The 13231-nt window shown below is 43.4% G+C and overlaps 1 protein-coding gene and 1 pseudogene across 1 annotated transcript in view; one reads left to right on the top strand and one right to left on the bottom strand.

Moving 5' to 3' along the window:
• Positions 1-1126: 1126 nt before the first annotated feature.
• On the bottom strand, positions 1127-1212 carry LOC122107706 (annotated as a pseudogene).
• Positions 1213-2037: 825 nt separating this feature from the next.
• Positions 2038-13231, top strand: part of Fnta (farnesyltransferase, CAAX box, alpha) — a 29834-nt gene continuing 18640 nt past the window's right edge. Inside the window, exons 1-3 of the mRNA XM_042679481.1 lie at positions 2038-2294; positions 7052-7137; positions 13070-13184. Of these exons, the coding sequence (XP_042535415.1) occupies positions 2095-2294; positions 7052-7137; positions 13070-13184 (401 nt within the window). The 5' untranslated portion in view covers positions 2038-2094. The remainder of the gene's footprint in view (positions 2295-7051; positions 7138-13069; positions 13185-13231) is intronic.

Consider the following 13231-nt stretch of genomic DNA (forward strand, 5'->3'; position numbering starts at 1 on the left):
AGTATTTTAGAGGGTCTAGGACTCCTAAGGTCAGTTGGGAGGCATGTGATCAGAGGTGGCTCAGGCTGACATAGCAGGAGGGGGAAGGTGACTGCTTCCAGGTCTGCCAGTTACCTAGGTAACAGATACTGGGCGGAGACTTAGCCAAGAGGTAGGGACAAGTGCAACTTTACACAGAGAAGAAAGAAAGGTTTATTGCCCTAAAGGCACCAGCAAGACCCCTTCTTACAGGGAAGTGAGTAGCCGATGGCTATTGTCTGAGGTGATTTTCTTGTAACCTAGAGGTTTAGGAGGAAGTAGAAGGGACTAGAGGCAGATGGGGCTCTGCCATGGTAGACTAGAATCATGACCTCTAAAGAGTGGGACAATCCATCGAGACACAGTTAAAAGTGACTTTTTTTTTTTTTAAATTTACACTATACCAGACTACCTTGTCCTGGGCTAGATACCCAGCACCAAGAGCAGCCTCAACCACCAAACCTCCAAGCCTCCAATAGGCAGCTCAGACCTTTATTAGTTGGTCTGCAAATCACCAATTTGTTGGTCTGCAAACCGCTAAACCTCAGACCTCGAAAGCTCCAAAGGGGAGCTTTTCCTTTTCTTCCCTTCCTCCTTCTCTGCAGGCCTTCCCACTCTCCACAGGACTGCCCTGCTCTGTTCTGGGCAGTGCCTCTCCACAGGCCTCTCTAAAGGAAGGTCTCAAATGGCTCCTCGAGGAGGCCCAAAATGGCTACTTGAGGAGGCCTGCCCAGCTCTGCTCCATCAGGCTTTCCCTTCCCGTGTCTCTCTCCCCCCCCCCCCCTCCCTCCACTCTCCCGGGACAAGTGAGTGTAAGGTTTAAAGAAAACAGTGCTCATGTGCTTTTAACCCTAGCTATGCTTACAATAGTGCTTATGTCCATATTCCGCTTGCTGCTTCCCATACTTCCTTTCCCCATCTAACCTGTTATCATGTCATAATCTCCCTTCCTAAAGTATAAACTCAGTGCTGCAGAGACTTTTTTTAATAGCCGAATTAAGTTCTTTTAATAGTTGCATATATAGATGTTTAGCCATACTCTAAGATCACCTCTGTAAGAGTAGAACTTCATATATCCAATTTACATGCTTCAGATATTACCTTTCCTAAAAATATGGACCGCTTCACGAATTTGCGTGTCATCCTTGCGCAGGGGCATGCTCCAATTCTAGTATATGTGCTGCCAAAGCGAACTTTTTTTTTTACTGCTATAGGGCTTCTGCCACATAACTGGTAGTAAATAAAGGCATCCATTTCCTATAATTTGTGTTTTTCCCTATCTTTTCACCAGATACTGTATAATCCCAAGCTTGAGTTTTAAAAGAAAAAAAACCTCATGCTTAATGAAATTCTGCTTTACAAAGCTAAAGTCCGCCTTTCATTTCTTACAAGTCTTAGCACTGGGCCAGTATATCCTTAAGAAGTTCCTTCCGCGGTTAAAGTGGAGTCCAGCTCCTGCTGGATTGGGGAGGAAGAGGCTGGGTCAGAACTATTGGCCAAGCAGTACTTGCACCACTGGTCAGTCTGTGCTCAGCAGCAACTAGGATCTGCGGGGTAGCTCTAGAAAATTTGCCTGGCATACTTAAGTCCCAGGATTCAGCCCCAAACCTTACAAAACAAAAGTAGTTAGCTATGGTAGCACAAGCCTTGGGAAGGCCCGTAGGATCAGCAAGGGAATTCGGAAGCCCGCCTAGACCTCCTCCGCCCTTCGCCACGAGCCGCTCTGTCCGTTCCCCGCCCAGACCAGACACCAGCTGGGCCCTCTGCCCTGCGACTCTGGCTCGCTCTCTATGGTATGACCCAAGGAAAACGGAAGTGGGTCCCGGAGGGGGCGGGGATAGGGTGAGGCCGCGCTGGGGGGGAGGGGGCGGTGCCTCCGCTGCCTGCGCTGCCTGCGCTGCCTGCGCTGCCTGCGCTGCCTGCGCTGCCTGCGCTGCCTGCGCTGCCTGCGCTGCCTGCGCTGCCTGCGCTGCCTGCGCTGCCTGCGCTGCCTGCGCTGCCTGCGCTGCCTGCGCTGCCTCCGCTGCCTCCGCTGCCTCCGCTGCCTCCGCTGCCTCCGCTGCGGGTTGTGGTGTGATGGCTGCCACCGAAGGAGTCGGGGAAGCTGCGACGGGTGGCGAGTCTGGCCAGCCCGAGCAGCCGCCGCCCCAGCCGCACCCACCGCCACCCCAGGAGCTGCTGGGAGAAGAGATGGCGGCGGAGGCCGGAGAAGCAGTGGTTTCCCCAGTGGACGACGGGTTTGTGAGCCTGGACTCGCCCACCTACGTCCTGTACAGGTAACGCCCCCGAGGCCCGGCCGGGCGCGGGAGGCCCGGGCCGGCGGAGCGGGGGGCGCTGCGGGCTCGGGTCGGCGGCCCGCCAGCCCCGCCAGCCGGTGAGCCGCGTGGACGCTGCGGAACGCCGGTGACAGTGGCTCTGGACTATTTAGGTGTCTTGAGAGTCTCTTAAGAAATTTCCCGCGTCCTTCCGTGGTCCCCGAACTCTTGTTTGGTTAGCCTGTCAAGAAATAATTATTTAAATAAGGGTGAGAGATCTGCTCTGTTAAAAACCAGTTTCCATGGCTTCCCACGGGTTGTTCTACTGAAGCGTGAGGTAGAAGATCATTAAGGGCGGTGGCGTTTTCATTTAACAGTATTTTAGCACCTAGCTTCAGCCAGGGATGAAGTCTGGCTGTAAAGCCTGCCTGAAAAAAGATTTGTTAACTGAACTGTATCCTTCAGCGTCTCATCTATAATTCAAGACACCGCTTGCTGTAACTGTTGGCGCTTTCCTAGTGTTGCCAACACCTAGTCCCGTCACTTTATTCTTGGCTTTCAGAGAGGAATGCTTATTCCTCAGTTCATCCATGAACTTAAAGAAATAATCAGAAATCTATTTTCTTCTGTAGGTCTGTCTAAACTTGTTAGATAGCTTATTTGCTTGGATTTTATGAATGAAAGTTTCTACATAAAGTTTTCTTATTGGGATTAATGTTTTACTGACTAAAATTTCTCTCTGGATTGAGAAATGCTTAGGTTCCTTACATGACTGTCTAATTTCTCAAGGACTACTAAATGACTTTCCCATGCAACTTCTACAGGCTGTAGGTGTCACACCTGAGGTCATTGTTTGCCTGTATTTCTTCTTGTGTTATGGACCCAATTTCACTTTTGTCTGTATTCCACAAATCTTCAGTGTCAATAGCTGACCAGCATAGTGAAGTAACATGTGAATGAGAGGAAAAGAAGTAAGAGAAGCCGGACCTGTGGCTCAAGCCTGTAATCTGACCTACTCAGAAGGCTGAAATCTGAGGATTGAGGTTCCAAGCCAGCCCAGGAAGGAAAGCCCAAGAGACTCTTATCTCCAGAAATCCACTGGAAAATTGCAAGTGGTGCTGAGGCTCAGGTGGTAGAGTGTTCATCTTGAGTTGAAGAGCTGAGGCCCAGAGTTCAAGCCCCATGGCTGTCAAAAAAAAAAAAAAGTAGTTAATTTGTTCACTCTGGGCAATTCACAGGGTAACATATAATAACTTATTGTGACCACTGTACTGTTATTTTAGCATCTATAATGAATAGTAGTCATTGAATACATACTGTATGTTACTCATGTTTTAAGTATTTCATATTTGTTGACTCATCTAATCCTCAAAACAGACCAAAGTTGATTGGTGATATTTCCATTTTATAAATGAGGAAGCAAGCCTTCTCAGAAAGTTTAACTGAAACAAGCCTTCTCAGAAAGTTTAACTAACTGTCTTAAGGCTATAAGCTAATATTCCTGCGTAGGCAGACATAAGATTCCAAAGCTTGTCAGGTTCTAGTGCTTACTAGAAAAGCACTGCCACGAGTTGCTTCTCCATCCCGAGTCTGCTCTTTTTTACCTCTTGGATCATCTCTCTACTCTGCAATGAACTAGTAGTTTTTGCATTAATTTAGGTTGTTGTTTTTCCCCTCTGTGGGGTGCTTGGGATCAAATTCAGGGCTTTGCACATGATAGCTAAAAGAGCCCTACTTTGATATTAAAATGTCAGTTTCCAGTAAACTATTCAGGTCTTTACATCTGACTCTGGAGAGGGAGAGAGGAGAAAGGAGGGAAGAGAGAAGAGAGAGGAGAATGTGTGTACGTATACTGGGAACTCAGGGCCTGGGCACTGTCCTTTAGCTTTTTTCCACTCAAGGCTGGCAGTCTACCACTACTCTTGGCTTTTTGGTGGTTAATTGAAGATAAGAGCTTCACTTACTTTCCTGCCTGGGTTAGTTTCTAACTATTATCCTCAGATCTCAACCTCCTGTAAAGGAAGTATTACAGGTGTGAACCAGTCACTTAGCCCTGAGTTTTCCCCTGTGTGAAATTGATTTCTAAGTTAAAACTTGTGTATTTACAGGAGGACATGGTGGATCATGCTTGTAACCTTAGCTACTTGGGAGGTACAGATCAAGGGGTTGTGGTCCCTGCTACTCTAGGCAAAAAGTTATAAAGACTCATCTTAATAAACAGGCATGATAGTTAACATCTGCAGTCACAACTATGCTAGGAGGATCATAGTTTTTGTCCTGCCCAAAAGTGCTAGGTCCTGTCTGAAAACTAAACATCTGAGGGAATGGCTTAAGAAGTAGAGCCCTTGCCTAGCAATGTAGGCCATTGAGTTCAATTTAGTACTGCAAAATAACCCAAAACACAACAAACTTGTATACTTGCTACAAAAACATGTTTGCCACTTACAGAAACTTAATTTTTTTCTTTTTTCTTTCTTTCTTTTTTTTTTTTTTTTTGTGGCTCGTGGGGCTTAAACTCTGGGCCTGAGCACTGTCCCTGAGTTCTTCAGCTCAAGGCTAGCACTTTACCATTTGAGCCGCAGTGCCACTTCCGGTTTTCTGGTGCTTTATTGGAGATGAGAGTTTCGTGGCCTTTCCTTCCAGGCTGGCTTAGAACTGCAATTCTCAGATCTCACCTCCTGGTTAGCTAGGATTACCGGCTTAAATTTGAAACTGTTAGCTTATTAACTTTTTCAAATCCAAGGGATTTTTAAAAAAATTTTATTTTCAAAGTAAAATTTAGGGTCAAGAAGCAAAGCTTGTTCAGGAAGACTTCACTGATGATTACATTAATATCTCAATACATTACTAGTATTAATGTAGATATGATCCTTCCCTCCCCCCCCCCCCCCCCTTAAAAATAAGGGTCTGGGAAGGTGGCTCAGTGGTAGAGCAGTCGCCTTGGATGCTTGAGGCCCTGGGTTCGATTCCTCAGCACCACATAAGCAAAAAGAAAAAAGCCGAAAGTGGTGCTGTGGCCCAAGTGGTAGAGCGCTAGCCTTGAGCTGAAGAGCTGAGGGACAGCACCCAGGCTCAGAGTTCAGGCCCCACGACCGGACTCCAAAATAAATTTAAAAAAAAAAAGCAGACTTGGGGCTGGGAAGGTGGCTCAGTGGTAGAGTGCTTGCCTTGCATGCATGAGGCCTTGGCTTCAATTCCTCAGCACCACATAAACAGAAAAGGCTGGTGGTGCTGTGGCTTAAGTGATAGAGCGCTAGCCTTGAGCTGAAGAGCTCAGGGACAGTGCTCAGGCCCAGAGTTTAAGCCCCACGACCAAAAAAAATTTTTTTTTTTTAAAATAAACAGACTTGGGCTGGGAAGGTGGCTCAGTGGTAGAGCTCTTGCCTCGCATGCATGAGGTCCTGGGTTCAATTCCTCAGCACCACATAAGCAGAAAAAAAAGCTGGAATTGGCGCTGTGGCTCAAGTGGTTGGGCGGTCGCCTTGAGGAAGATCTGAGGGACAGTGCCCAGGCTCAGAGTTCAGGCCTCATAACTGACCCCCCCAAAGAACAAGAGCTGAGGGACAGCGCCCAGGCCCTGAGTTCAAGCCCCACAACTGACAAAAAAAGAAAAAAAAAAATAAGCAGACTTTTTTTTTTATTAGCATACATCAGTTTTACCAGAGCAGGTTTTCTTGTGACATTTCCACATAAGTACACATGTGTCCCAGTCAGCCTTAACCTGTTACTCTTTCTTATTCCCCTCTTCCCTCCCTCCCTCCCTCCCTCCCTCCCTCCCTCCCTCCCTCCCTTCCTTCCTTCCTTCCTTCCTTCCTTCCTTCCTTCCTTCCTTCCTTCTTTCTTTTGCCAGTTTTGGGGCTTGGGCCTGGGCACTGCCCTTTTTGTTCAAGGCTAGCAAGCACTCTACCTGTTGAGCCACAGTGCCACTTCCAGCTTTTTCTGTGATTAGAAATAAGAGTCTTACAGACTTCCCTGCCCTGGCTGGCTTCAAACCACGATCTGCAGACCTCAGCCTCCAGAGTAGCTAGGATTACAGGTATGAGCCACCAGTGCCTGGCTCATTCCTCCTTAAAAGAGTTTTGGACGGATTTCACTATTTTGTTTTCATACATAAATACAAACTATTTTGACTATATTTATCCTATTCTCTTTCCTTGTTAGCCCAGTTCCCCCACTAATACCCACCTACTCAACAGAGTATAGTTTACTTTCCTGCCATTCTTTCTCCTTTCTTTTTCTTTTTTCTTTTCTTTTCTTTTTTTTGCCAGTGCTAGGGCTTGAATTCTGTGTCTGGGCACTGTCCCTAAGCTGCTTTTTCCTCAAGGAGCCACAGTGCTACTTCCCGCTTTTTTGAGTAGTTTATTGGAGATAAGAGTCTCACATGGCCTTTCCTGGACTGGCTTCAAACCACCATCCTCAGATTTGAGCCTCTTGAGTAGTTAGGATTTACAGGTGTGAGCCACCAGCACCTGGCCATTCTTTTTTTTTAAGTATGTATTAATTGCAGGAGCTCACCACTGCATTTCAGAGGTTCATATATTTTGCTCAGAATAGCCCTCTATGTTGCTTTCTCTTTTCTTTGAATTCCCTATTAACAGTTTTCACTGAGGTCCTAAGGTCATCTTCATATATAGTTGTACTATATTTCAAAATTATTCTCTCCTTTTTCTTTTTCACTTTCCTCTTCCCTTGATTGTTGCCACTTTTAAAATCATCAGAGAGAGTTATTTTCTTCTAATGTATTTGAATATAATCACTGAGAAAAAGTGTATTTTCAGAGACAGAGCAGAATGGGCTGATATAGATCCAGTGCCACAGAATGATGGTCCCAGTCCAGTGGTCCAGATTATCTACAGTGAGAAATGTAAGTTTTCTTTTTAAATTGGGGAGAGGTCTGTAAGTCAAACTTAGTAATAAAGTTGAAATTCACAAATATGTAGCAAGATAGACAATGAATTTTTGTTTAATAAGCATTTGAATTTCTTATGGGTTAACTTAGTGGGTTTTTTTGAAAATTTCATAATTAAAAGTTTTATTTTGTTCAAAGAATGGAGATATTGTAAGTAATGAATGTTGTACTATAACAATAATAGCTACTGATTCTGCTTTCCATGCACTGATCTGCATATAAAATCTTAACAACTGTGTTACTGTTTTATTTACAATAAACTTTAGTTTCTGAAACTGAAACATGCTTTTAAATCCTGAAGTATTTAGCATTTGAAAATATAATTTGAGTATATTGTGTTGGGCTGAGAGTTGGAATATATTTACTGAAATTAAAATAAGTGGAATATTTTCTTTGACAAAGTGTATTTTTGTGTGCTGGTCCTGAGGCTTGAACTCAGGGCCTGGGTGCTGTCTCTGTGTGGCTAGCACTCTACCACTTAAGCTATAATTTCACTTCCATCTTCAAATTTTTTGGGGGGCTAGAACTCTGGGCCTGGGCGCTGTCCCTGTGCTCTTCAGCTCAAGGCAAGCGCTCTACCACTTGAACCCCAGACGCCACTTCTGGTTTTCTAGTGGTTTATTAGAGATAAGAGTCTCACAGACGGCTAGGAAGGTGGCTCAGTGGTAGAGTGCTTGCCTTGCATGCCTGAGGCCCTGGGTTCGATTCCTCAGCACCACATAAGCAAAAAGAAAAAAGCCGGAAGTGGCGCTGTGGCTCAAGTGGTAGAGCGCTAGCCTTGAGCTGAAGAGCTGAGGGACAGCGTCCAGGTCTAGAGTTCAGGCCCCACGACTGGACCCCCCCCCCCTAAAAAAAAAAAAAAAAAGAAAAAAGAATCTCAGACTTGCTGCCTGGGCTGGCTTTGAATTGTGATCCTCAGATCTCAGCCTCCTGAGTAACTAGGATTACAGGCGTGAGCCACCGGCATTCAACTTAAAATTTTTTAAAATATTTTAGTATTTTACATTTTTCTTTAAGTAGTTGTAAAGGAGTTATCAGTCAGCAAAGCAATTAATGAATGTATCCACTTCCATCATTTTTGGTGGTTAATCAGACATGTCTCATGGACTTCCTGCTTGAGCAGGCTTTTAGTGAAGATCTTTCGATGTTAACTTCCCAGTAGCTAGGATTACAGGCATGAGTCAACAGCACCTGACTTCAACATGTCATTTTTCATGATAACAGAAAATGCCTTGAAAATTGAAACTCATGAAAATTTTAAATTAGTTCTTCTAGGGAAGGCAATAAAGTAAAATATTAGTTTTATAAGTGTATGTGCATGATTTTCTTTCAGTTGTAGCTTTGTTATTTGAGATCATTCCTCTTTTACAAAAAAGCAATTATTTGTTGATTATAAAACCGTGACAAGTACTCATTAAGTAGGAAGAATAGTGTTAGGGAGGTTTGCCTTATCAAATATGAAAACAATAATAAGCTTACTAATTACTATGTGCAGCTACCATAGAAATTAATAAACTATTAAGAACTAAAAAGTCTTCAATATGAGAACTTAATATTTGATGAAAGAGACATCTCGTATTTTTATGAAAAAATAATGGGTTGTTAGTTTGGTATACCTTTGAATAAAAGTGGAATTATGCTCTATTTCATATCTTAATGAACATGAAAATAAATTACAGACGAATTGACATTCTAAAACAAAATTACAAATATTTAAGATTCAGATATAAAGGAATTTTCATTTACGGGAGAAGAATTATAGTAAAGTAGATGTAAACCTCAGAGTTCATTAGGAAATGGTCAGAATATATATATATAACTATATAAAGATGCAAATAATTTAAAAAATATTAAATATATTATTGTTAGAAGCCACAGAGGAGAATAAACTATCAAAAATTCACGGACAACTACTTCAAAATTCAAACTTATAGAAGAGAAGAAATGGTGAACAAGTTAAAAATTAAGCCACACATGTCAGTAAAGCAGTGCCTTTGAGAATATAATACTTACTTTCTATTGAGACTGGATTTGGATTTGTCATAGTCTGAGCTATATGATGCTTTTATGATTTCAATTAAAATAGGATCTGGATTATGCACTGTATAGGGATCTGAATTAAAACTTAAAAACTTGGCAAAGAAAAGCAAGCTACATGTCTTTAATTCCACTACTAGGGTTGGGGAAAGTTAGGGAAAACCTATTTAAAAATACAAAGTGGAGGGGCTGGGAAGGTGGCTCAGTGGTAGAGTGCTTGCCTTGCATGCATGAGGCCCTGTATTCAATTCCTCAGCACCACATAAGCAGAAAAAGCTGGAAATGGCGCTGTAGCTCAAGTAGTAGAGTGCTAGCCTTCAGCTGAAGAACTGAGAGACAGTGCCGAGGCCCAGAGTTCAGGCCCCACGACCAACAAAAAAAAACAAAAAACAAACCCAAAATACAAAGTGGAGCCGACTTGAACTCATCTCCCTGAGCGTTTTTGCTCAAGACTAGCATTCTACCACTTGAACCATAGCTGTACTACTGACTTTTTGGTGGTTAATTGGAGATAAGAGTCTCATGGACTTTCCTGCCCAGGCTGGCATTGAACCACAATTTTTACCTAAGTAGCCAGGATAGCAGGTGTGTCATTGGTGCCTGGTGGGAAGGTTTTTTGTTTTTTGTTTTTGTTTTTTGTCGGTCATGGGGCCTGAACTCTAGGCCTGGGTGCTGTCCCTCATCTCTTTAGCTCACGGCTGTCACTCTACCACTTGAGCCATAGTACTACTTCTGGCTTTTTCTGCTTATGAGGTGCTGAGGAATTGAACCTAGGGCCTCATGCATGCCACTGAGCCACCTTCCCGGCCCCAGGAAGCTACTGACCCATGCTATTCCAGTAGTTAAAACTCAACTTTTTAGAGTTAGAATTTTGTACATCTCAGAATTTGTAAAGAAGTTACATTCTTGAGTGATATTTTCCACTCTTGGAGTTATCAAAAAGGAAAACTTTCTTTATACCCAGAAATACTTCTTTTTTTTTTTTTGGGGGGGGGGGTACGACTGGTCGTGGGGCCTGAACTCTGGGGCCTGGGCGCTGTCCCTCAGCTCTTCAGCTCAAGGCTAGCGCTCTACCACTTTAGCCACAGCGCCAAATTCCGGCTTTTTTCTTTATATGGTGCCGAGGAATCGAACCCAAGGCAAACGCTCTACCACTGAGCCACCTTCCCAGCCCCACTCAGAAATATTTCTGCCAGGTGCTGGTGGCTTATCCTGTAATCCTAGCTATTCAGGGGGCTGAGATCTGAGGATCATGGTTCAAAGCCAGCCTTGGCAGGAAAGTCCATGAGACTCTTATCTCTAATAACCACCAGAAAACCATAAGTGGCATTGCAGCTCAAGTGGTAGAGTGCTAGCCTTGAGCTGAAGAGCTGAGGGACAGCGCCCAGGCCCCAGAGTTCAAGTCCTATGACCGAAAAAAAAAATTCTGACACCCTATGTCAAATTTTCCATACCAAGTTATTCTTCAGGTCTAGGTGACCTATAGTTTAATGTAGTTTTCAAATTAACTATCCAGAATTAATACATGGGTGCACAGATTAAAGGTGAAGTGTTTGCTATAATCTCTTTGTGCTTCATATATATGTAATTAGAAATGGTGGGTCCTCAGAATACCCACATCTTCTGTTCTGCTGGGCTGTAAGCCAGAGGTTCTCATGACTTCCTCTTCAGTTTTTGTGTTATGTAACCATTGCTCTGATGAGTATCATTAAGCACATTGCATACATGAGTGTATCTGTAAGAAAACTTCCTGGACCTGGATTTCTTCAATCAATGTGTATGTAAATTCTAGTTTTAAAAAATAGTTTTCCATAGATGTTTGTGTTGCCTTTAATAATCCACGAGTAATGGAAATAAGTTTGTTTGTTTTTTTGACTTGTTTATCTGTCTTTGGGGCAAGGGGCAACATAGAAATGGAGGAACAAAGGTGGTACTCAGTAGACACTATGTTGAAAATGTGGGAGGGGATGGGAGAGATCAAAGGAAGGGGTGACATTTTCCAAAAAGAAATATATTCGTTACTTATGAAACTAACCCCTCTGTATATCACCTTCATAATAATAATAAAAAATTAACAATAAAAAAGATCTATGAGGGCCAAACACATTATATATGGGTTTCATTTATGTAAAACAATGAGGGTGAATTAGACTGTATACTTGTCTATGCATAAATATATTGGATATACTAGACTCAGTTACGAATGCTTCCTTCTGGGGAGGAGTACTGTGAATTTTTCTTTCAATTGATTTATAATTATTATACAGGTAATATACAGCGGAGTTACAGTTACATAAGTCAGGTAAAGAGCACATTTCTTTTTGAACAATGTGTGAATTAAGAAAATGGAGCTTTTTGTGTTTGCCAATCCTGGGGCTTGAACTCAGATCCTGAGTGCTTTCCCTGAGCTCTTTGCTTTTTTTTTTGCTTGTCCTGGGGCTTGAACTCAGGGCCTGGGTGCTATCCCTATGCTTCTTTGTCCTCAAGACTAGCACTCTACCTGACAGCACTACTTCCAGCTTTTTCTGAGTTTGTTGGAGATAAGAGACTCATAGACTTTCCTGCTCAGGTTGGCTTCAAACTGTGTTCCTTAGATCTCAGCCTTCTGAGTAGCTAGGATTCCCTCAGTTCTTTTGCTCAAGGCTAGTGCTCTACCACTTTGAGCCACAGTGCCACTTCTGATTTTCTGGTGACTAACTGGAGATGAGTCTTATGGACTTTTTTGCCCTTGTTGGCTTCAAACTGCCATCCTCAGATCTCAGCCTCCTGAGTAGATAGAATTACAGGCATGAGCTACCAGCTCCCAGCTAGAATGGAAATTTAGTTTGAACTTTTTGTATCTTTTGTTTTGTTTTGTTTTGTTTTGTTTTGTTTTGGGTCCGGTCGTGGGGCCTGAACTCGGGGCCTGGGCTCTGCCCCTCAGCTCTTCAGCTCAAGGCTAGCACTCTACCATTTGAGCCACAGCACCACTTCTGGCTTTTTTTTTCTGGCTTATGTGGTGCTGAGGAATCGAACCCAGGGCCTCATGCATGCAAGGCAAGCACTCTACCACTGAGCCAGCTTCCCAGCCCCCTTTTTGTATCATTTGTATTTTCTACCATTGTACATATTTTAAGTTAAAAATGTGATCAAAATTAAATACGAGAAAACCAGCTGTATGAAAATATTTGGGGGGCTGGGAAGGTGGCTCAGTGGTAGAGCACTTGCCTTGCATGCCTGAGGCTCTGGGTTCATTTCCTCAGCACCACATAAGCAAAAAGGAAAAAGCCGGAAGTGACGCTGTGGCTCAAGTGGTAGAGTGCTAGCCTTGAGCTGAAGAGCTGAGGGACAGCGCCCAGGCCCAGAGTTCAGGGCCCATGACTGGACCCCCAAAAAAAAAAAAAAGAAAGTATTTGGTGATACATGCTTTAGTTTTTATATCAGATATTTGGTTGCAGTGTGTCTTTAGCAGAAAGCATTGCCAGACCATTGTAGCTCATGTGTTGAGGCTGTAGCACTCATTGTGATATGCATGGAAATAAAATATATTTCCACGTAGATATAACAACAATTTATATTAAAGTGATAGTTGTTTTTTTTTTTTGGGTCCAGTCGTGGGGCCTGAACTCTGGGCCTGGGTGCTGTCCCTCAGCTCTTCAGCTCAAGTCTAGCGCCCTACCACTTGAGCCACAGCGCCACTTCCGGCTTTTTTTCTTTTTTGCTTATGTGGTGCTGAGGATTCGAACCCAGGGCCTCATGCATGCAAGGCAAGCGCTCTACCACTGAGCCACCTTCTCAGCCCCTTAAAGTGATAGTTTTAGATAAGAAACCTAAGTCCTAAAGCAGCTCTGTGTCTGTGTTCTCTTTTCAGTTAGAGATGTTTATGATTATTTCCGAGCTGTTCTGCAGCGTGATGAAAGAAGTGAACGTGCCTTTAAGCTCACCCGAGATGCAATAGAGTTAAATGCTGCCAATTATACAGTGTGGTAAGCAATACAAATCATTAATATTTCCTATATGTGTGTCTCATGTT

The sequence above is a fragment of the Dipodomys spectabilis genome, unplaced genomic scaffold (genome assembly GCF_019054845.1).
Source record: "Dipodomys spectabilis isolate Male_0828 unplaced genomic scaffold, ASM1905484v1 ptg000052l, whole genome shotgun sequence".
Lineage (NCBI taxonomy): Eukaryota > Metazoa > Chordata > Mammalia > Rodentia > Heteromyidae > Dipodomys > Dipodomys spectabilis.